We start from the raw sequence: 23,741 nt of genomic DNA on the forward strand, positions 1-23,741 counted from the left end.
TATCAAATATAGGAATACTTAAGACTATAGAAAGGAAATTAGCACGCTCTGTTTTCTCTGCTACTTAGTTGTCATCTCTCAGGCATTTTTCCCCATAATGATTTAATCTCGTTGAAAATTTTGGGTCCACATTCTGATTATGCCCTCCAGTAATTGGAGTAGTTCCCAAAGTTAGGTGGAATTTTTTACTCTTGTAGGCCCTATATTTTTTGCCCGGCAATACTTCATGAAATTAATGACTGCCTCCAATTTTCTATCAATGCCTACTACTCCCTATGGGTTTTGTTTTGAGATGTATGTTTCTTTGTGTGGCTTTTTCCACATTTCCAAAGCATATTTCTGCTGGATGCTGTTTGGTCTCAGCTTGATATCTAGCAACTAAACTTTCAGCCACTGTCATTTTGCATCTTTTAATTAGTTTGGTCTCTTCCCATACTTCCCCCTAGACCCTCAGTATGTTCTTTATCTGATTCATCACTCTTTACAGCAGATTACCCTCTCTGAGGAGAATAGCGAGGCCTTGCGAACAACACCGGTATTAAAAAGCAACCACAGATTAGCAGCTATGACATCGGACCAGGTTTTTGTTGCCCATCCAACCGAGAAAGCTTTCCTGGTGCCTCGGGGTAAACAAGGATTGGGTAAACTCTAAATTTTACAAATTCAAGGCAGAGAAGCGCTTACTTTCTGGCACGTTTCCAGCGAGGGGGCCGCCCAGAGGAGGGGCCGCTGCCTCGCAGCCCCCGCCCGCCCGTGCGAGCCTGGGCGCTCCTGCCGCCCCTGACCGCGGTCCAACAGGTCCCTGCAGCAGCGGGCCGTGCCGGGCCGTGCCGAGCCGAGCCGAGCCGTGCCGTGCCGAGCCGTGCCGTGCCGTGCCGTGCCGTGCCGGGCGCACACCGCCTCTCCCACACGGCGGAGGCGCCGCGGGACCGCTCCGAGCCCGCCTGAGGGGAGCTCGTCCCGGGCGCCGCGAGCGCCGCGAGCCCCGGGCCCGCCGGCCATGGAGCCGCCGCCGGCCGCCGCTCGCCAGGTACCGGCCGGGCACCGGGGACAGGCGAGGTGTGGGACTCTGCGCGGCGCAGCGAGCCCGCCGGCACCCGCCGGAGTTGGCCGTGCGCTCCGCCGGCCGTGGGGCGGGGATGGGTGTGAGGGCACCGCGGCCGGCTGTGGCGGCTCGGGGCCACCGGCCGCTGGAACGTCCCCGCTCCGCGGTCGAGCGGGCGGCACCGATGGCCTTTTCATCTGTGTTCGGTTGCCCCCGAATTCGTAGGAGGAAGGAAGAGTCATCGGTACCGCGCAGGAGGAGAAATGCGGTCTCGGGAGCCTGACCCTTGCGAGGCAGGGGAAGGAAGGGCGGCCGCTCGGCGCGGCTGAAATTCGGTGTCCCGTGAGCGCTCCGTCTCCTGCCGTGCCCCATCATCTCCTGCCGTCCCCGCTATAGCGGGTGGCCTTGGCTGGCCCATGGCTCGCAGGAGCCCCCGGGAGACGACCCCGCGAGAGGCGGACGCCTCCCGTCCACCGGTTCCGCAGCCTCCCGCGGTGAACAGCTCTCCGGCCGGGCTCCCAGCTGGCATCCCTCCCTTTCTGCCGGCCTGGGGCACCCTCACGAGCGCTGCTCTTCACACAGGAGCCCTTTCACCCGTGCTTTCTTATTTCCCATTTAAATATAAATACGTCCTTTCCAAGCGGGGAAAGGGACCAGGGCTTAGCAATGCACATTGTGTTAATTTCTTGTAACAACTGAAGGGAGGGAACTGGACTGTTCTGTTCAGAGCAATTTCACCTGTACTGTGTTGTTAGCAGAAAGCATTAAATTTTCAGGAGAGAATGACTGTGATGCTTCTGTTGCTGAAATCGGTAGTGAAATAAAAATATAGCACAAATTTAGATAAGAAACAACTGAGGGAGAAAGTTATGAAACTATGTGATATGAAGAAGATAGGCGATAGTGGTTAGTTTGTCTGTGATGACACAAAAGACTTGGAGACGTCAAATGAAAATACTGAATGGTAGATTCAGAACAAATTAAAATACCGGTCTCTTCCTGTGATGCATATTAAAACGTGGCATTCACTGACACATGATATTGTAGATCCTAAAACTTATAGACAGTTTCAGAAAAGGGAAAAACATCAAGCAGCAGTCCATTAAGAAGTGTGATGCACCAAGAACATAACCAGTTTGGGAAGTCCAAAATACACTGACTGAGGAAAGCTGGGACAGGAAAGTTATTTGCTAACTAGCGATTTCCTATGTTCTTATGCTTTTCGCTAGGCGCCTTCCATGGTCATCACTCAGAAATGGGATACCACGCTATGCTGGCCTTTGATCTGAGACAGTATTACCCTTCTTATGTTAGTGCTGCTTAAGGATTAAATGTTCCACTTAAATGTGCCCTACTAGAGGCAGGCAATCTTATGCTTGTCAGTTTATGTGTCTATCTACAGATGACTAGTAATTTAATATTTTTTCCAGGAATATTAGTGACAAGCATCTGAGTTTGTACTACCTGCTGTGTATGTTAAACAGGCTTCTACATCCATGAAATAGTGGTTTTACCCTCAAACTTAGTACACAGAACACAGGCAAGCATTTTATTCATTAAATTCCTCTCTTGAATTTCACAACTTCAGGTAAAATACAGTCTTTCTAATGAATAATGCTAAAGTGTTCTCTGGCAGCGCAGTGGTGATCTAAGGAGAGGATTACTGCGTGTTTATGTAAAAATTCTTTTATGAAGATACAAATGTTAATTTTTTAAGCTACTGGATACATACTGTACTTTGAACTTTGGTTCTTTCCCACAGAAACTATCTGGGACTAGCCGATTTTGTAGTGTCATTAACTATTCATAATGAACTAAACCATTGAATGGCACAGAAATATTTAAAATACTGGATAAAACCTTGGATTGGAGTATGTTAAGATGTTGGCATACTTTACTACTAAGTCTTGAAATTAATTTTATTTTCCTGATTCAGGAACTTTTTTTACTGACCAATTGTATTAGCCAAATATTTTCTAAAATTCTTGATTCACATTTCTGCCTTTGAAACCTGACTAAGAATGTCTTTGTTTAGCAGCCTGCCTCTGAGTTTATATATATTTCTGTCCTTCCACTTATTATTTTTCAGAGAATTACAGAAGATTATGGGTCAGACTTAAACAGGAATTAGCTGCTTAATACCCCTTTGATTTCTCACTGAAAAAGGGGATTTATTCATCAAAATACCTCTACAAATCTGAGTCGATGACAGTTTTTTAAAATCCTTCATAGACTATGTGCACAATCCTTGTTCTCACCTATTTTTCTCATATATAGTGTTTTCCTTGTCTTCCTGAAATAGGTAGAAACAGATGACCAAACAGCCCTCCTTAGTAAGCCCAGGAGTAAAGGGGGAAACAGTGATCTGGCATCAGCTGGCTTTAACATCATTAATTCAATCATAGGATCAGGCATTATAGGTAAGTCTACTTTTCTTTACTATCCTGTATTCAGCCTTGTTTAGACTATCCAGCTTGGAGAGTAACACTGACACCTTACTTTCTGCTGATGTTTTTTAAAGATTTTTTTTACCGTATTTATTTGCTGACTTTGCAAAAATGCAGAGGTGTCAGTTGTGGCCACGCCTTAGTGATAAATGGCCCAGAGTCTCTTGGCCATAATGATCAGAGAGGTTGGGCAGATTGAACTGAACTTCATACTTAAGCAACACTTCGTCCATGGAAAATTATCTTTTTGATGTTTAAGCATGTTAGTCCAATTTGTGAGATTACTAGCATTTTTTAAAATCTGAATTTTTCTGTATTTTAATTCTCACAAATAAATATTTGGAAAGAGTATTCTAGAATCTCTCCTTTTCTGCTTTGCAGGATTGCCTTATTCGATGAAGGAAGCAGGTTTTCCTCTAGGAGTACTGCTTTTGTTTGTGGTTGCCTATATCACAGGTACTCTAAAGGCAGTTTCTGTTGTAAAGATAAAATTAGTCCTGCAGTGTTTTAGCTGAACTTGAGTTTAATTATACCTTAAACAAGTATATCTATGACAATAAAAATTTCTGATTTTTTCCTTACCTCACTAATCCCTTGAGCAGATTAGTAAATGTAGAGAATTACACTGTACAACATACGAAGCTGCTTTTTGACTACATTTATTTTCATAAAGCCTTAGTTTCCTGGTCGAGGTAACATTTGAAAGAATGTTCTTATTTGTGCCCCATAATCACCTGTTTGAGTCTATGTTTTTGTCCTAATTAAGAGACTGAATCTTGAGTGGGTTGTGTATGACTTTTTAAAAATAGACTGCCAAATGAAAACCTTTGATTTTACTATGATTTTAAGTATTTTTCTTCCAATATGAGCCTATAGCTCCTGGGTTGAAAGATTTCGTGAGATTTCTCATCCCTGCTCTTCCTAGTGCCACTGCTTTTCTTCTTACAGACTTTTTTTTTTTTAGAGGAGTGAAAGAAGGTGAAAATTAATCAGCCACAAGTTGGCTCATATTGTCTTTAACAGTAATTTTATATTTTAACAGATTATTCCATTATATTACTGATCAAAGGAGGAAGTCTGTCCAGTACAAAAACCTATCAAGAGCTGGTCAAAAAAACGTATGGTCTCGTAGGTTATCTAATCCTTTCAACTCTCCAGTTTTTGTATCCATTTATTGGTAAGATCACATGAAATTGAAATGTTTAACTTTTATATGTAACAAGCTTTTTCACATTACTTCATTGTTTCACTGATTAAATACTAACAACTATATAAAGAATGTACTGCATATGCTTCTTTGCTATTTAAAAAAAATAAATTTATGTTGTGGGTTCTGAAAAATCACTGAGGAGTAATTCAGTGATTTGAAGGATCAGAATAATAGAAATTAACTGAAATGTAATAGCAGAGAAGTTTGCGATTACACAGATGAAAATTAATCACAAAATTAGCTAGAAAAATAGCAAAGGAGATTCTGTTCTAGGTTGAGTAGCAGAGCACAAAGTCAGTGTGTCTGAAACAAAAGGAAAATACAAATTTAGGAGTGTACTGAATTAGTATTTTTTCAGAGATGCAGCATTTTCAGAGATGCAATGTTACTGTAACTGGGGAAGCCACTGATTTGGTCTTGCTAGAATATTATGTGCTGTACAAAAGCATTAGTTCAGCCTCAGACCCAACAAGGTACTAGGAAATTGGGCAGTCAAGACCTCTTCGAAGAAGAAATAGTAAATGAACAAAAAGGTACGATCTGGCCAGGAATATTTTTGACCAGAAGTTTGAAATAAAATTATAATCTGAATCTGTCCCCTGCTGTAGCAACATAATTAAATCAAATGTGAAATAATCATGATATTTTCACACATGCGGCTGCAAGACGTGATAACTTGAGTTATCAAGAGTCTGGACTTGGTGATCACAGAGTCACAGATCAAAATTCCTGTTTTGGGTCTGGCTACAGATATCTGAGATTTTTAATGGCATGAGGTTACTGTTACTGCAGGCAGCAGTGCTACACTTTTATTTTTACTCCTTTGTAAATCAACTACTCCATCGATAACAGAACAAAAGAATTGTAAAGGTCTCAAGTCCTTACCATAGAGCTATGGCTATAATCTTGTAAGTGTTTGATTTAATTTATGTAAGTAGTGTTAAGGACTTAAAATTTCACAGTACTGAATATTTATGTATAGTTAAAATCAATACCTAAGTATATGCTGTCTAAATGCTGAAGTCCACAAGAGTGTATAAATATATTTTGTGTATGCGTATACACACATGCACAAATTTACTCATTCTTAGTGTAGCATTAGATGAGAACGAAATATGAGTTTTAAGGCCACAGCACTTCTTAATTAGAGGGAAGAATCAAAGTCCATATCTGATATCTTAATGTATATTTTCCTTCTTTTTTCTAGTTTAAAGAGTTTGCTAGTTTTTTGCATGAGCTAAAGTTCTTTGCATTTCATTGCAGAACTGATTATTAGACTAGCACAGGAAATTTACTAAATAGAAACAAGCATTGGAAAATAAACTGACAAAGAATTGCAATTTGAAGCAAACGGTTTTAGAAAGCCTTTTTTATCCTCTTCTGAAGTAAGCTTATAAGTCCACTCAGCACAATGGCCTTGCTTATAAGGCTGCATTATTGCTTAGGTTGTACCTGTTTAAAAATAAATAAATAAAAAACAATGATGCCTTAAATAATTTTTTTTTAAACCTGAAACTTTCAAGTTGCTGCTAGCCAGAATTCATATTAGAGAGATAGTGGCATATAATCCTGAAATCTACAAAAGGTGTGAATTCAGTGTTAATCAAATATTTTGGATATGACTTGTACTAACAAAAAATTTATTTACTTTAAGCTATGATCAGCTACAATATAATAACAGGAGACACTTTAACTAAAGTTTTTCAGAGAATTCCTGGAGGTAAGATACATTTAAAAATTTTAAGAATGGGGGATTATGTATTGTATGGAAACATAGCATAAGTATTTTGGAATTACCTGTAATTTAGATTGTAAATCACTCTTACGTTTAGTTCAAATTAAGAACTTGAAGCATGTGTTTATGTGTGGGGTTTTTTGAGTTTGTTTTTTTTTTCTTTAATAAGCCTTTCCCAAATAAAAACTATGAATCCTAGTCCTTGGCTATCAGTGGACTCAGTGTCAGTGAAGACCAGATGCTTCACTGAAATACTAAGCAGATAGAAGTGAGTCTTCCACATCTGTGTATTTCCAAGATTATTGTGTTTTGTATTTTTTTTAGGTATTTCCAATAATAATAATAATAATAATAATAATAATAATAATAATAATAGTGAAATAGTACTTCATCTAGTGAAAATTCTGGAGAAGTTGCAAATACTACAATGAATTTAATGCTTCCTAACTCATGTCCCCTTGTTGCCTTTTATGTGCTCTAAGTTTTCAAAGCAGCATCAGTGGAGCAATTTGTGTATGTGTTTGATATCTACTTTAGCACAAAAGCAGCTAAGTTAAAACACTCTTCACTGGGAAATTAAACTGAGAGAAAACATGTCTGTAATGAAGTGGAAATGCGTATTTTCATGAACTGTTTCATTTCCACAGGAGAATTGTAATTTTCAGCATGTGAAACCTGAAAGGTGTGGATGAAGTTTTAATTGTCACACACTGTTGTTCTGTGAATACTTGATCAATTTCATAGTGACAGTGAATAGCTAATAATTTATATATAAATATGACTTGTGTAATAGAGGCATGACAAATATTATTACCTGTCTGGTAGAATACCTGCCTGGAAAGAGGTGGGAAAGCATTATAATCTCCCAAAGAAAAGAGGGAACAGAACACTGAGTTTTCCATGTCAATTGCCAGTCACTTTCCAACCATAATTATTCATCAAGTGTTCATTCAGGCCAATGATTTATGGTAGTCTCACTGGAACTTGGAGGTGTTTCATTTTAAGTTGTCGTTGGCCTGAAAAAACCCACCAGTTATGCAAACAAATCCCACTGATTGCATGGAATATTATAACAGCATTGTTGCCTTCACATGGTAATCTACTTTGCAAGTGGAAGCCGGCTGATGGCAGGAAAGGAGGGGCTCAAAAGGAACCTCAAAATTAACTTATTTTAGGCCTTTTCTTACAGAACAATGCTATCCTAAACAGCACAGTAACTGATGTCAACTCAAAGTATCAAAAATTTCTCAAGACTAAATGGCAGAAAGAAGTAGTAAAATTTTTTACTTGCAGTCTCCGTGCATTGACCCCGACATGATGAAAGAGGTTAACACCAATCTATATATAGGAATCCAGACTTTGCAATTCTGATTTAATATATCCCATATGTCACACATTTGGTTTGAATTTTCAGAATTCTTGTGTTTATGCCCATGCTGTGCATGGCTTTCTCAGTGTAGTTAATGCCTAGTTTTCAGTGTTACTTAGGCTGAGTAAAGGGAATAAAAGCTTGATCACCAACAGTTTGTTACTTCTGACCTTTCAAATGTAGCTAATCTTTTCCTCAAGTTAGTCTCTTAAAGAAATAAATTATTTTCTTTTTTTGCTTTAGTTGGGCTGGATAACGTGCTTACCGACCGTCACTTCATAATTCTTGTTACCACCATCATCTTTACCTTACCTATATCTTTATATCGAGACATAGCAAAATTGGGAAAGGTAAATCATAACAGCAGTTGATTTTTTTGGTTTATTGTTCTGTATGCCATTGAAAATAAGAGCCAGTCATAACTCTGTGTAAATAATCAACAAATGCATTATGCTGCTCAAAGGACAACCTTTCAGCAGCTTACTGACTGAAGTAATACTTCTGCCTTTACAGGTATCCCTTCTTTCTCTGATTCTAACCATTGTCATCCTGATTATTGTGATGGTGAGAACAGTAACCTTCAGTCCACAAGTGTGAGTATTCTTATACTTTCCACAAAGTGAACTTCTGTTCATGTATAATGTGTTATTTCACTATTGCATTTACCTGCATAGTTGTTGAACATTCCTGCTTTGGAACGGACAGATGATTGAGAAATCTCTATCAACAGTAATATAAAATGAACAGTTAAATATACTTAATCCTTTTAATTTTTTTCTTCTATTGGGTATAAGCAAATTTAGAGAAAGTCTCAAAACCCCTAGAGATAAATGGGAAATTATGGATGACTAATAGCAGGTGAGTCCTGAATTGGCATGAGAGATTGTCTGTCATTTGAGACTTTAAAAATTTTTTTCCGTTATTGTCAGACTACCTATATTTGCAATCATTGAAATAGATACTATCTTAGGAATATTTCTTTTTCTGATAAGATAAATATAACAAATTCATAATAAAAATCAAATACAAACACTGAGAATTTTTAAAACAACACAATAATAAAATCTATATTTTGTCATTTGAGAAAACAACTATATAATATGAAAAATTCTCACAGCACACATACTCTGAAAGTAGTATTTAACATTGGACATTGGAGTGTTCTAGACAATTTGGTATGCATAAGTATGTGTTGTGACAATATTTTTATGATTATATTGCAACAAAGTGTTATAAATCTCTTATTTTTCCTTAAAGGCTCAGAAGGTCTGTCTTTTTTCTTATCCTTTAAATGTGTACATTAATAAAAGTGACAAATTCTATTTCTGCTTTTTTATTTATTGTAACAGGTTTATATGGTACTTCTTATGCCCTTATACCCTAAGTAGATTCTTCCACCAGGATTGTTTCATCAGTGTTAGACACAATTGTTCATTTGTATTACTGCTGTGATACATGGGTTAATTGCAGGGTATTCAGGTTTAAGGGTAGGAAGATGCCTAGAATAGCAGTTTCTTAAGTTGTACCAGATGATGTTGTCTATCATCCACAAAATCTGTCTCTCAGAACAGTGTGGAACTTCCCTCCCCATCATATTTCTGGAGCAGCATGTTTTTCACACTGTGTGTCAAAGGGGTATTTAAAAGGTTAATCTCAACACTCCCTGTTAAAAAAGGAAGAAGCTATATATAATAGTTACTGATAACCTTGTTACTATGGTAACATTTTTCTCCACAGTTGTGATGCACTGAAAAATATGGAATGCATGGTTCCAGTTTTTCTTACAGTACATACTGTTTGGTTCTGAATGATTCTTGAAGTTTTGCTCCTTATTTCTTTAGAAACTTCCATTTCTACCTTTACACTTCATGTTTTCAAAAAATGCATCTAGCAAGTTGGTTGATAAACAGTTATTTTTTTTTCCTCACAAACATTCTGTTTATGTCTGTTTCTACTATCTTTGCTATTTTTATTTTACACTTAGACATATAGATATACTTTAATTGTTGAAACTCTTCTATTTGGTTGTATAAGGGTATGACTTTTATTTGCAATGAAAATAAAGAATACTATTATATTTAATATAGGTCTCATCATATTCCAAGTGAAACAAATGAATTGACACATTTACTGTGAATCCTTATTAAAATAAAATACAATAGAAGACAGAATTCCTGAAGAGATTTTTAAAAATCATTGTTATGATAGCACAGTCCTTGTATCTGTCATATAGAAAAAGAATTTGTGCAATCCTGGACAAGGGCTTGATGAGGACAAGAATATTTAATCCTTGCAGTTGTTGTATGACAGAACTGATTGTGTGTCTGCCACTGATGACAGGTGATTGCCAAGAACAAACTAGACATTTCCATGGTTTCCAATTCCAATCCTTAACTAGCCATTTCTTATTAATTCTTCCTGAATGTGTATGAGTCCATTTCATATTGGTTGCTTCTTGGCCTAATCACAGTTGATATGGTCAGCAAACTCTTTATGCTTTTCCAGGTGCTTGGAAAACACATGTAAAAGAGCTGTAATTTTTCCCTGTTTGGGGATCCTCTCTATAGACTAAACAAGAACAGTTCCTTTAGAGTTTCTCTTTTTGTCATTTCCTGTGCTTCTAATCATGTTCAATGGCTGACTTAAGTTTTCTGCAAATTAAGTGGAATCGTGGTGCCCCACCTGACTGGGATATTCCCTCTGAGGAGAAGAGAAGAAAGATTGATGTGTCTTAAATGCAAAGTGTTGTAAGGTCCCTTTCAACTGTATCCCTTGGGGATTGCCATGCCTCTGTTTATGTAACCTAGTCTGATGTTAGCCTCTTTGGAAAATAGCATGATACCATGAATGTGCCTTGAGTTTGCAATCTAGTAGAACTACCAAGCATGAGGTACTCTGCACAACTGTTTGCTGGTGAATTTTCCTTTCTTTGATACTCTTCTCATGAAGTTTAGGAATTTTTTTGTTTGTTCTCCCTGTCTTGTTCTTGCGAAGCCTTTTTATCCTCTGCATAACTGTAGAATTTGTCTTTACAGAATTGACTGCTGCTTTATCAGATGATTTCTCCATTTACCAACGTATTTGGTTTTTCTTTTTTTTATCCCATTGTGTAAGTTGCACATTTCATGCTTTCCATTAAGGACACTTTTTAAATTTTGTTCTATCATTCAAGTCATGGCTGAATACATTCAAAAGTACTGGACTCAGGTCAGGTTCCACTGGAATCCCACTTGGATATATTCCTGCTTTCATAATTACTTTCTGAGTAGTAATCAGTTTTAATTTACCTTTAGATTTTTCAAAGTGAATACTTCTTCCCTTTGAGAGGTACAAGATCATTATGTGGAAATGATAGAACTTTTTTTGCTTAAATGCAATCCATCCTCTTGTTGAAAAATCTTATTTAGACAACAAAGCAATACAGGATATTTTCTGCAATAATCTGAAACTTTCTGCAGTGTTTTAGACCATCAGAGAAACAACAAGATTATTACTGTTTTAAACAGTAATTACAAGGTTTTGTATGTTGCTTCTTTTGTTTGTTTGTTTGTTTGTTTGTTTGTTTGTTTGTTTGTTTGCTTCTTTGTTTGCTTTGGGTTTGTGGCAGGTTGTCCAGGACATTTTAGGAATGTTATTGTCATGTTCTCATGAGAAAAACAAAATGTATTTAAGATGTAGGATTACTTGGTTTATTTTCATTTATGACAAATATGAAACTGAGGTACTTCTTTTTTCCAGTTTTGGGTTTTGATAACAATATGATTATTGTTACCTGAATGACATAATAAACCTGCAGATAGACTCCAGTGTTCTGGATTATTAAGAGTTAATTCTCAGTATTATATGTTGGATAAAAAATACATTTTGACCTGATCTTTATTCCCATCTTCTTATGGCTGGATATTTACTTACTGTGACCAGAAAAATAGGGAAGAATTAATTCAAACAGTAAAGTGCAGCATGCTAATAGTTCATGGCATAACTTCATGCTTCAAACTTGAAACTAACATTCCTTGCCGTGAAAAGAAATATTGTATGTAGCTTATAAAGAGAGATCATTTTAATTTAATTTGGCATTCTTTAGCTAGAATGTTATGAGGTGAGTGTCTCCATAATACATAAATGTCTATGAAAAACTTCAGCAGGATCTGCTACACATAAAGAGGATGGAAGAATTACTCAACTGGCAGCTGATCACAGGGATAAAACATCAAGGGCTCAGGAAAAAAATTTGAAAGTAAAAAGTTGATTCTTTCCTTCATATAAAAAATCCAGTAGTAAGCAAAGGTGAACTTAATGTGTGATGAAATTGAAAATCCCAACTAAGTTATTTTGTATTTACAGAACTGTTAAGTAAGTCATTAAGGAAGAAAGAAGGGTAGAAGTAGCTGTATCTAAGTCGGGCTGACATAATAGCTTTGTCTTATCTGTGTTCTTTCACAAGATGACTTTGATTAATATAAAATCCAAGGCTAATGCAAGCCATATTCATTTTCTTTATATTGATTAAAGTTATATTCAGCATCTATTAACTTCTCAGTATTTTTAAACTGTCTTTAAAATGTTAAAGTTCAGGAATACCTAGAAAGGCATTTTACCTTAGAATAGAATTAAATTGAAATGTTAAAAGTTATTTCCTAGATGTTTAAATCATTGAATTAAACCTGAATGAATCTGTGAGATTATTCTGGATTCCATTTTAAACTGCTGGTTTGCACCTAAACTTGGCAACTTGACACTGATCTTCAGTCCAAAACATTGTAAGTCTTTTCCTCATTCCAACATGTAGCTCCCCTGTCAAAAATATGACTTTGTTCCTCTCTAGAAATCACTTTTCTTTTTTCCAGCCAGTGTTTCATAGCCACAAGCTGGTTGAGATCAGGGATATTTATTTCTCTTGCCTTTATTAAAGATGTTTTTCTTGTCATACACTCTTCTGCTGCACAATTTCTATATAAATGACAGAAAAGATTTTTGTATAGCATTGATCTTAAGATGAGGACTATTATGCTGCAAGTGTTTTACAAGAAGTAGAAGATATAGGCCATCTTACACTGCCAAACAGATCTGCCCGACTCTTACTCATGATCTGGATGCTTACTCTGTTAGGATGCCTTGTCCCCTGCCTGGTTCATTTGTTCTTCTTAATTTCCCTATTCTTACGTAGATAAACACGAATATTTAAAAGAAAAAATAGACCTTATTAATATGCTTATTATGGTATATTTTCACTTACATATACAGAGGACTGAGTAAAGTCTTATTTTCTTACCCTTCAGGTCTTTTCCGTTCCTAGGCCTCACTACCTTCAGTCTCTGTCTTGCTTTTGCCTTAGTTTGAGCTGTATGGGAACTCCCTTAGACTTTTTACTCAATCTTTTACTATTTTTGTTCCAAGAAATACAGGTAAATTACATCTCAGGTTTTACTTTGTGTTTCAGCTTCTACTATGTATGATAGACAATACCTGTCAGCAAGTGTATTTAGTTCAAAATTTATTTCTTCTGTTATCTTTCATTGTTTCATCAAACTAATAATTCTTCAGCATGAAAAAACTTCCTGTTCATGCAGGCATAGACTATGCTTTTATACACTGAGTGAGTGAGAAGCAGAGAGCTAGCTGGTTTTGTCATTCATGGATTTTCACAGCTAATGCTGTTCTTGTATAAGGAGCAGTTAAATCTTCCCCTAATAACTCCTAACAAGAATGTAGGTCAGAAAAAAGGTCCCCTCAAAAAAAGAAATAAAAGGGAAAAAAAAAGGAAAAAAAAGTCATCTTGGCCAGTGGCAGCAGGATTGAAAAACCACAAGTTATCCTGTATTCTTGTGAAACCCTTTCAGTGTGTGTATGCATCTGCCTACAGAGATGTTTACCTTTATATCAGTGTGTGTATATTTACTTTGACAGATGACGTTTCCATTAGCTGCTCTTCAACTTGTGAGTGATTTTATGTGATTGTTCACTGTATGGCTCTTCCATAACTAACACCTACTGTTTTCTGACAGTTTTCTCTTTCTGAGAAGTCTTTCTATGAAGCCTTATTTTATATAGACACTTTCATGTTACCTGCACCCTTTCCCAGGAGCTTTTCATAAGTCTTTGTGTTCTGCAGACTGAACTTGGGGGAAATTTCTTACTGATGTGATCACAGCTCTAGAACTGTTGACTCTCAGTTCCAAACACTCAGAAATGAAATTTCTGGCTGTGTGTTTTCACTGCATGAGATCCTTCTCTTCCCATGATATGAAAATGTTTTTCAAAGCACATGCAGCACTATATGAGTTACTGAAGAAAATAGCACATCTGTACCAGCATAAATTGTAGGACATTACAAACTGCTGGTAGTGTTCAAATCAGGGATCTGAAATACTTCTTCTATTCTGCAACTAGAATGGAAGGACTTTGTCTTCTTAGGCTGCTAAATAAGTAGGATTTTGCTCTTTTGGATTTTTTTCCCCAAATAATACTCCTAATCTGATTTGTCATTCATTGGTAAAGCAATATCTTGGTCTTTTGCATATTGCTAGTGCATAAGCTAATGCTGTGCAAGGGGAAAACCAGCTCCTGTGATTTGTTTTTTTAATTAATTGGCCACTTTATTAAGAATATTTCAAGTGAAATTTATGTGCATTCTGAATTCCCGTTTCAAATCAGTATTTGTAGGAGCTTATAAAATAGCTATAACATTGCACAGAATATACCCTATTTACAGAAATTAAATGTGTTTCAGGCAAAAGTATTCTTTATTTCTGTGCATTTAAAAATACTTTTGTTTATAAGATAGTCGATAATCTAATTTAATTATTACTAGGAAAGTCAAAACTGTAAAATTCTGCTGTCAAAGGAAAATATAAAAAACAGATTTTCATTCTGTACGTTTATAATCAAAGCTGACCTCTAGTGGTTACAGAAGGGAACAAATGTAGTATTAGCTTCCTTCATACTCTATTCTGAAATATTATTGCAGTTTTTCCAATCAGATATGAATGTTTTTCTGAAAGATATTACATTCAAAATTATTAATATTAATTTTCCAGACAATCGCTAGGTGTAGTGATTTGAAATCAGTGGCACTATAATATTAAGGGAGTTTATATATGGAGCAACAGCAGCTGGAGAGGGTCAGAACTCCTCTTTCTCAAGACAAATACCAGATAGCTCTGTTTCATCCATAGTACTTTACATCTACTTGTTGAGTCTGAGGATAGTTTAGGAGGGCTGTAATTCATCTGCTTAAGGCTCCAGGCAGTATGTTACAGCATTTCAAGGCAATATACTGTGTCAGAGAACAAAAAAGGAGAACTTGATTTTATGTTCAGGTTCTGTTAACTTCAAAGTTAAGCTTCACAACCACAGCTTAAGAGCTGAGAAGCTGCTCTAAGTCTGAACTGAATGTGTACTAGGTACTTAAAAGCTGTGTTTTCTTAATGTGAAGAGGAAGGATTGATTATTTGAACTGAAGAAATAGTAAGATATAAGTTCTGAAAGAGGAAAATGCAACTGTGGGTTTTTTTACTTTTAAAATTATTATTACTTTTATTTTAATCTGTTTATTTTTAGGTGCTGGAGGTGTAATTTAAACATTTGAAAGCAATGAAACCTGGCATAGCATATGCCACTGCAGCTGTCAAAACCAGTGAGAGGGACAGATCACCAAAGAGAGGGAGAGATAAAGCTGCCATTGTTACCTTCACAGAACTGGCCTAAGTGCCATACTGCTTCCTAGGGCAGTAGGAAAAGAACATCTTAAGGCCTCAGGTGGCAGCACCTTTCCCTCTAAATAAAAACAGAGCAGTCAAGGTTAGCAGTAGCCAACTTCTTAAGAGAAAGCTTCTCTGGATTGTTTTTCAGTCTGTACTTTAATATCACAAATTCAATATTTAACTAGCTTGTGAATTTCATTTGATGTTTTTTGCAAATTATATTTCTGGAAAAGGATGATTTATGTCCCTCCCTGTTTTTTCATTTTGGCTCTTTATTCCAAGATGAAGTTCATGCAGTAAATGTTTTTAAACAAAGTTTGCTGATAGTCCTCCTCTAAGCATTGCAATTACTACAGGTCCAAGTCTGTGAGCGTATCTTAGAGGAGGATGTGTGGGGAACATTACATTCTTGCCTGACTGTAAAAGTCTCCATGTACTCTCTTACAATTTCTTATATGTTTTGGGAAGCAGCAGAATTATTTACTATGAGGAACAGATGGAAAAGGTGCAATGAAAGGCAAAGGACCTCACTTGATTTGTAGCCTAGTAAAATGGTATCTCTAGTCTGCATGGATTACATGTTTAAATTCAAAGGTAGAAATTGCCTCTAAATAGTCAGAGGACATTTTCAGTTGAGATAACCTTAGTCAGAATCAGTAACAGCTTTTGCCTTTCCTGTTGCGATTTCTTGGTATATGTTGACTTGAAGAGTTTATTTATAAAACTGACATTTTTTACTGTAAACACTGGTTACAGAAATACTTGAATCAGAACAAGGGAGATGAGAAAGGTATTTCCCTGTTTTCAGCTTGTTGATAAACACTGGAGCTATTTCAGAGAGTTCTGGAGATCTGTCTAGCAGCAGTTCTGTATTACAGCATGTTACTTGAGTCATTTTTAATAAATTATAATTGAAAAGAGGGTAATTATTTAAATGTCTGTTTTAGACCCAAATCAGAAAATGCATGGATATTTGCAAAGTCAAATGCAGTACAAGCCATTGGAGTGATGTCATTTGGTAAGTAGTTTTTGCTGGTTTTTGCTGGGTTATTTTTCCAATATAAAGATCAATTGTAAGAAATTATTTCTTTTTTGTAAGAAAATATTTAATGCTATTTAATATTTTTAACCAAGATTTTTATACATATATGTATTCCTGTTAAACTGGTGTAGAAAAAAAAAAAAGAAATTGACTGAATGATCCATATGAATGTCATTGTTATTGTGTAAGACATTAATTTCATCCATTGTCTGTTTGGCTCTAGAGGCTTGCCACTTAGCAGAGACAGTGTGCACATGAGTCCAGCTCACGTGTGCAGGTCATCCTAAAGCCCCTGCATTCGTGGGTTCATCTAACTGATAAACTGAGGGGGCTGGAATCATTCTGCATTCCCTTGGGTAATCTCTAACAGAAAAGTCCTCATTCTGAAATCTGTTACTGCCTGCAGGATCTGGCATATTATTTCTTGTTAACGTTGTGATAATCTGAGGCCTCCCAGTGATTGCTGCTGCTTGAAATGGATGCCATATGAAGTCTGAAAGTAGCAAATGGCTCTGTACATTTAAAAAAACCACAAATTCTCAAATCTGCTGCTGGGTTCTTAAGTAAAAGAAGAGCAGGAAGAGGAAATAGCTGTGGAATGGAGAGGTGCAGGGTATAGCCATTAAGGATAATGTAATCAGAATCATCTCAGGATGAGTATAAACCTTCATCAAATCAACTAAGCAAGCAAAGGTTCAAGCCATTTATCTTTGCCACTCATTGCAAGATTAATGTTTGTATTTAGTAATGAGTGAATTTAAACTGTGCTGTGTCTCAATGCATTTATGCATGAATTCATACATTTGCTTTAACTGTCGTGTGTTTCAGCATTCATCTGCCATCACAACAGCTTTCTAATATATGGGTCTCTGGAAGAGCCCACATTAAAGAATTGGTCTCAAGTCACACATATGTCTGTGGCCCTTGCTCTTGTCATCAGTGTAGTGTTTGCTGCCTGTGGATATATGACTTTTACAGGATACACGGAAGGTAAACTGCTTGATCCCTCAATTTTGATGCTTGCTATAATCCTTACATTTCTGCCTTTCTGTATGATTTTTCTCTGTAAACATCTTAGTGACTATAAAAAAGCAAAAATTAGAGTATATTTGGGCAGAAATGAGACATTCCTCGTAGTTACCCAACAACCAAAGCAGGGTCCAAAAATGTCAGCTACATTTTAATAGCTATCAGATTCTTAAGCATAAGCCTCACCAGTGGAAGTCCCTTTTGAATATTTCCATCATTCATACTCTGAGGACTACACAGCTATGATTTATCCACATGGTCCAGCAGCAGAGAGCAGTAAGAATAAAAATTTCCTACAGGGTATCTGGTATATATCTGTGTATATTTTCTTATACTTTTTCCTCTCTATACTAATACATCATCCTAGAGTTAGAGATATTTCCTACCTTTGCAACAGCTGTTCTGGTGTTACTAATTGTACTGTCACCTCTGTGGGCATATGAATACACATAAATATATATAATCAATATTGCATCATGCTATTTAACAACATTTTGTTGAAGAGAAAAAGGTACGTTCATAAGAGCAACGTATAAATTTGTTTCAGTGCATTACTTTCTTCAAGGAAAATGCACATTTCATAAGCAAGCATATTTTCTGTTACTTAATAGTAACATTCTGGATTGTAGGAGGAGGCTTGCAAGCTTTTTCCTTTTCTGATAGCAGCAGAATTTAGTTGAGAACAGAGAAATTGTAGGATGGGGACTCCTACAATTTATCTGTTTATCTGTTCTTTTTGGCTGCTCCAGTGTGTACCCCAGCAGAGTAAGTCACTGTCTGAGATGTACTGTAGGTAGACCAAATGCAGGCTGGCTGAGAACTTTCAGGTACAGGAAGCTCTGCCTGCAGCTCCTCCCCAGCTTATGAGTCATGTTAGCAGGTTCCATCTCACCTTCTGTCTCCTCTGTCAAAATCTTTTGGCTGTTTAAAGTACAACTTATTGCTTCTTCTGTGCCATTGTGATCCCCAAAGCAGTAAATCGTGAGACAGTATCGTAATTACATAAAAGAGACCTGATAGATCATCTGGGCACTGTTTTGCACTGTCTCTTGTGCTTCACAGATCATTATTGCAGATTCTAAGTGATAAACACTCAGCAAGATTATTTGTATTTTATAGTGATGCTTTTGTTTTTACATATAAGTAGATTTGCTAGGTAATAATCCATATGTTTATAATGGGCTTTTGGGGTCACAATACTTGAAATTCTTCTCTACAGCTTATTAGCTGTGATTAGATACTATCAGGGAAATGCAGTTCTCCACAAGTAGCTCTCACCTGTTTTATGTAATTGTTCTAGGAGTTTTTAGGGAAAATTTGTCTTTTACACATCAGTTTTCTTTCTGAATCTGTTGCATATTTATTTAATCAAACACTGGCATCTCATGCTAAATCTATGTTATGGGGAAGATAACAGATGACAAACTCTGATATGTATATTTTAAAATATCTTTTGAAGATAAATGCTACTTGAGGTAAAAACACTGCTACCAGCAGGAGAAGCTGAAAGTTGCTCCTGGACATAACTTGGGACTGTAACTAGTTTCTAGTTAGATGTCAGAAGAGGTGATCACAAAATCTGTTACTCCAGTAACTCCAGTAGCTTGCACTTCAAGTTGGAAATGTAGGCAAATGATGTGAAGTTCAAGCTAATTGGTGTTTTGCTCTACCTCAGGAGATATATTTGAAAACTACTGTAGAGATGACAACCTTGCTACATTTGGAAGGTTTTGTTATGGAGTTACTGTAATTCTGACCTTCCCCCTTGAATGTTTTGTGACCAGAGAGGTAAGAATTTATTACATTTTCCTTTTAACACTGTTGATATATATTTATAATATTGTCACATTATTAATACATATTGTAGCTGAAGCTATGGTTAATCTGTGATAAATAGTAGCATATTTTATCCTGCTATGTGCAATGAGTACATGGGACTAGTTATTACTGTTTAGACACTGGCCATATAATGTTAGGTTTATTATAATATTAGTCAACATTATATTAATAATTACTTAATAATATCAGGACTGCTTAAAATTCCAAGTTTGGCATAAATGACACTATTGTTACTGTGTTGAGAATAGCCAAAAATACATAATTTTCATTCTTAATAGTTTTGTTTTTGAGAAGTATCTCCATCTAGGAAATCCATCAATTCAATAAATAATTGTAAGTGGATTTATTCTGTAGTGGGAAAATGAGAAAAGACTAAATACTAAAATCCTACAGGTATAACTAAGTCAATTTGGCAAGTGTTCTTCAATTTTAACAATGATTGTTATGAGTTATTTTTGGAAGCAGATGAAGAGGTTTTCTTAAAGGAAGGTAAGTAAAATTCAGTTCGTGTATTCTCACCCATTCCTTTAGTTTCCTAAGGGTTAGGAAGTTTGGAGTAAGCTGTTCAATAACATAAGGAACAAAATCAAGGTTTAAAATTGTTGTTCTGTTTCAGGTTATTGCCAATGTGTTTTTCCATGGGAACCTCTCAACAGTTTTCCATGTTGTTGTGACAGTAGTTATCATTGCTGTGGCGACTGGTGTATCATTAGTGTATGATTGCCTTGGAATAGTTTTAGAGCTCAATGTAAGTGAACCTGTGTACTCTTTTATTTAATAAATCACTTATTAATTAATCAGAACTTTCTAAAATCCACAGCTCTACTGAAAATTTTATGTAATTTGACATAGTCAGTAGTAGTGTTACAAGAAGGAATTACTGCTTCAAAACCAGATAATTAAAGGTGAAAGGAAGTTCAAGAAGTAAAATTCGTATGATTGGGGAGGGTTTTAGAACAGTTTTGTAGATCAGGCACGTGGCTATGACTTACCATATGTTTAAGTCGCATCAGGAATCAATAAAATACTCATCCAAACTGTATAGTGCTACTGAACCTAGCATTTCTTTCTCTAGTGCCTGCTTCTGATGAAGTTGGCAAATTACTAAACACTGGGGCAGATTCTAGTGACTGCCTTCTGCCAAAGGGGCTAAAACCAAAAAGGGAAGTAGAAAGAAAGAATCAGTAGTAGCTAGACCACAGAGATGGTCACTGGAAATATACAACTCCCTCAAAAGCAAGTATTCCATCAATGCCGTGATTTTTTTTTCCTAAGCAATTAGTCAGTAGTCAAGCTGGTACCTTTATTCAGTTACAAACAGATAACTAGGCATTTGCATGGGTAGCTCCTATCTTGTCTGTTTTTTTTTTTTTCCTTTTCTTTTTTAAGAGATAATTTGATAATACAGCTGTAGGTATTTATAGGATGTAATAATAATGCTCACGAAGATTGTTCAGTCTTGATATCCAGCAGCAGGGGAAAATGAATAGAGAGAGTATTTACATGTAAAAGAAAGGTGATCTGTCTTTTCAGCTGGCTTTCTGTTCAGCAGAAGAGCTGTCTTTTGGCTCTTCACCAGAGATGGCATTTGATACTACTTCTCTGACCCTGCTTACTCTTCCCCTGCTTTCTGGTTTTAGAACAAAACACAAGCCGCTGTGTTTGCCTGGTGATAATTTCCCAGGACAACTATTGGGTCATATGGGAGTCAAAGGGCCACAGAGTTTGCTTTGTTATTCTTTTACTGAGATGCTGGTTTGTGTTACTTCACAGACCTAAATGTTAATTTTTATGGAGTAGATACTTAGTGGTTGTGTCTACTTGTTAAGAGGTTCTACCATACAAATATTGGAACTTTTGTACAAATAATGATGTAAAGTTATTACTTAGGCTGGGTTACTATCTCACCATAATTAAATTGAAACATAGTATTTGTTAAGTATGTAACAGAATAAACATTCAAAATTTCTACATAAAGTTGATCCCTTTTGGCATGTAACTCATATGCTAATCTGCAGTGGCTTTACTATAAAAAGAATTTTTAGAAGTGTTTTTTGTTTGTCCCTTTCTAAGAGAGCATTTAAAGAGGAGCTGAATTTTTACTGAGAGGAAATGTTCTACTCTGTCAAAATGTGCTTTGCTTTCCTAGGGAAGTCAACCTAAATCAGGTTATATATGTCAAAACTGATCAGAATTCTTTGAACTGCTACATGATGCTTCCACTTTTCAAAAAATTTTATTCCTTTATTATATTCCTCCATGGAATTATCTTAAATATTTTAAATCAGTTCAAGTATTGAAGAATTATGTTTGGACTTTATCTCTTAAGCTGAGAAACTTTAGGTAATAAGATTAAATGCTTCTTGCAATGTTAAAATACTATTCTGTATCAGCAAAGCAAAAGCATTTATTTGAATCTTAATTATTTGAAACAGTTTGACAGATATTTTTGCATATTATTTAGGACTTTGAAAAAGTTATCTATATAGCAACACAGGAAAAAGCCTTTATCCTCTGTTTTTACTGTTGCATCAGTCTAATCACACCTGTTTAAAAATTTAGGGTTTTGTTCTTCACATCTAAATAAACATGCTTATGAGGTTTTTTTCTATTGCTCTTTCCCATACACAGGGAGTTCTGAGTGCTACCCCGCTCGTCTTTATCATCCCATCTGCATGTTATCTAAGGCTGTCCAAGGAGCGGTGGAACCATTCAGATAACCTCATATCCTGCCTGATTCTTGTTCTTGGGGTGCTAGTGATGGCAGTTGGGTTTGTCATGACTGTCTTGCATCCCCAGGAATGCAGCCATGGAAAAGAAATGTTCTACTGCTCCCCTAGTAATGTTTCTTTACACAACAGCACGCTTCCACCATAGGTAGCACACCAGCCTCCAGGCTAGATCGGGCACATCTCATAGTGAGCCATACATGTCAGTTTAAAGGGGAGTGGAACAAAGATTTTTCTTGTTTTGAGATCCACTAAGGATTTTAGACTGTATAACTGTACTTACATATTTGATTTTATGCTGCCATTCTTTTTCAGGTAGGATTTCAGTTTTAACTGTTGAAACACAAAATCTCAGAGGTGCCTTTCAGTAGACATTACTTGAATAACTTGAAAGCCTACCAAAAAGGTTGCATTTTTAAACTTAATCTGCAATGCTGTTTAAAAGCTATAAATTAAAAGTTTTGGAATATAAACCTTTCCCATGTTTCATTGATTTAACTTAGGTTTTATTAATTTTATAAGCTTTCATGTATATTTATTAGCACACTATATTATTGGGGTTTATTGAAGTCTTGAGACAAAGTATGTCTGGATCTCTGTGTATTATAATTTTGCTATTAAATCGAAAGACCCTTATTAATTCTGTCTTTAATTTTGCAGTAACTGTCCTTCAGAGCTGAAAGCTTCCCTTTTACTGGATCTTGAGTCAAAGGAAATTTTGTATTCTGACTGAACTGTAACTGATACAGTTTAATTGTAACTGTTACAATATGTGGTCTTGTAATTGAAAGATATTGCACTAATAAATCCAGAAGAGTGGATTAAAAAAAATTAAACTTTGTAAAAATGTCAAGATTGACAAAGAAGGAAATTACACTGCAGCTCAATTCTTACATTTATAATATTATTCATTATTTCTGAAATTGAATTGAAACTAACATTCTAAACCTGATTATCATTCTAGTCCTCTGTTTCTTTTCAGTATATGACTAATGATTTTGTCATGGTTTGCCAGATTTTGGTGATTTGTTATGTTTTCCAAAATTCATTTAACATCAAGGATTCATGTATATATGTGTATAAATATACATATACACATAAGTATATATAAAAAGAGATTCACATGCCTACAGAGCAGGACTAATTTTAAGTTGAGCAATATGAGTATCCTCAGTCATATCAATAATGTCATTTTGAAAATGTTTTGTTACCAAATCAAAATGTGTGCTTGAGTTAATTTTTGCATTATTGTGATCTTTGTGGTTCCTCATGCCAGATAGATGCATAATGCCACTTCATTTTTATGCTGCTTAATGGGGGTGGGTTTTGTCTTCTTCTCACATTACAAAGCTATGTTATTCAAGACTTCAGCTCAACACCTGTAAGCACAGGTCACTGGATGGTGATAATACTTGTAAGAATAGCACACTTTTTTAAAGTAGTGCTTGCAAAATAAATGCTTTAAATATTACTGAGATGGTTTTTTTATTGTTTCTTTGGGGTTTTTTTTAAGTTGTAAAGCAATTAGAGAGAAGTGTGAGTATTACTCTGCTTTCATTTCTCTACATAGTGCCAGCTTTGAGGGTGATAATT

General features: G+C 36.1%; 1 protein-coding gene across 1 annotated transcript; it reads left to right on the forward strand.

Annotated features, from left to right (window-relative positions):
• Positions 1–1,000: 1,000 nt before the first annotated feature.
• SLC38A11 (solute carrier family 38 member 11) lies at positions 1,001–22,296 on the forward strand. Its single transcript, XM_062498471.1, has 12 exons — positions 1,001–1,030; positions 3,348–3,465; positions 3,874–3,948; positions 4,535–4,669; positions 6,357–6,422; positions 8,050–8,156; positions 8,320–8,399; positions 16,457–16,527; positions 17,380–17,541; positions 19,256–19,368; positions 20,036–20,167; positions 22,051–22,296. Exons 1-12 carry the CDS (start codon positions 1,001–1,003, stop codon positions 22,294–22,296), a joined length of 1,335 nt encoding a protein of 444 aa, XP_062354455.1.
• Positions 22,297–23,741: the final 1,445 nt, after the last annotated feature.

This window comes from Cinclus cinclus, chromosome 9 (genome assembly GCF_963662255.1).
Source record: "Cinclus cinclus chromosome 9, bCinCin1.1, whole genome shotgun sequence".
NCBI lineage: Eukaryota > Metazoa > Chordata > Aves > Passeriformes > Cinclidae > Cinclus > Cinclus cinclus.

Coding starts and splice junctions, on each gene's coding strand:
- SLC38A11 (XM_062498471.1), top strand. CDS start 1,001: ATGGAGCCGCCGCCGGCCGCCGCTCGCCAG. Junction 3,949..4,534: donor TGTGGTTGCCTATATCACAG/GTACTCTAAAGG, acceptor ATATTTTAACAG/ATTATTCCATTATATTACTG. Junction 20,168..22,050: donor GAATAGTTTTAGAGCTCAAT/GTAAGTGAACCT, acceptor TCCCATACACAG/GGAGTTCTGAGTGCTACCCC.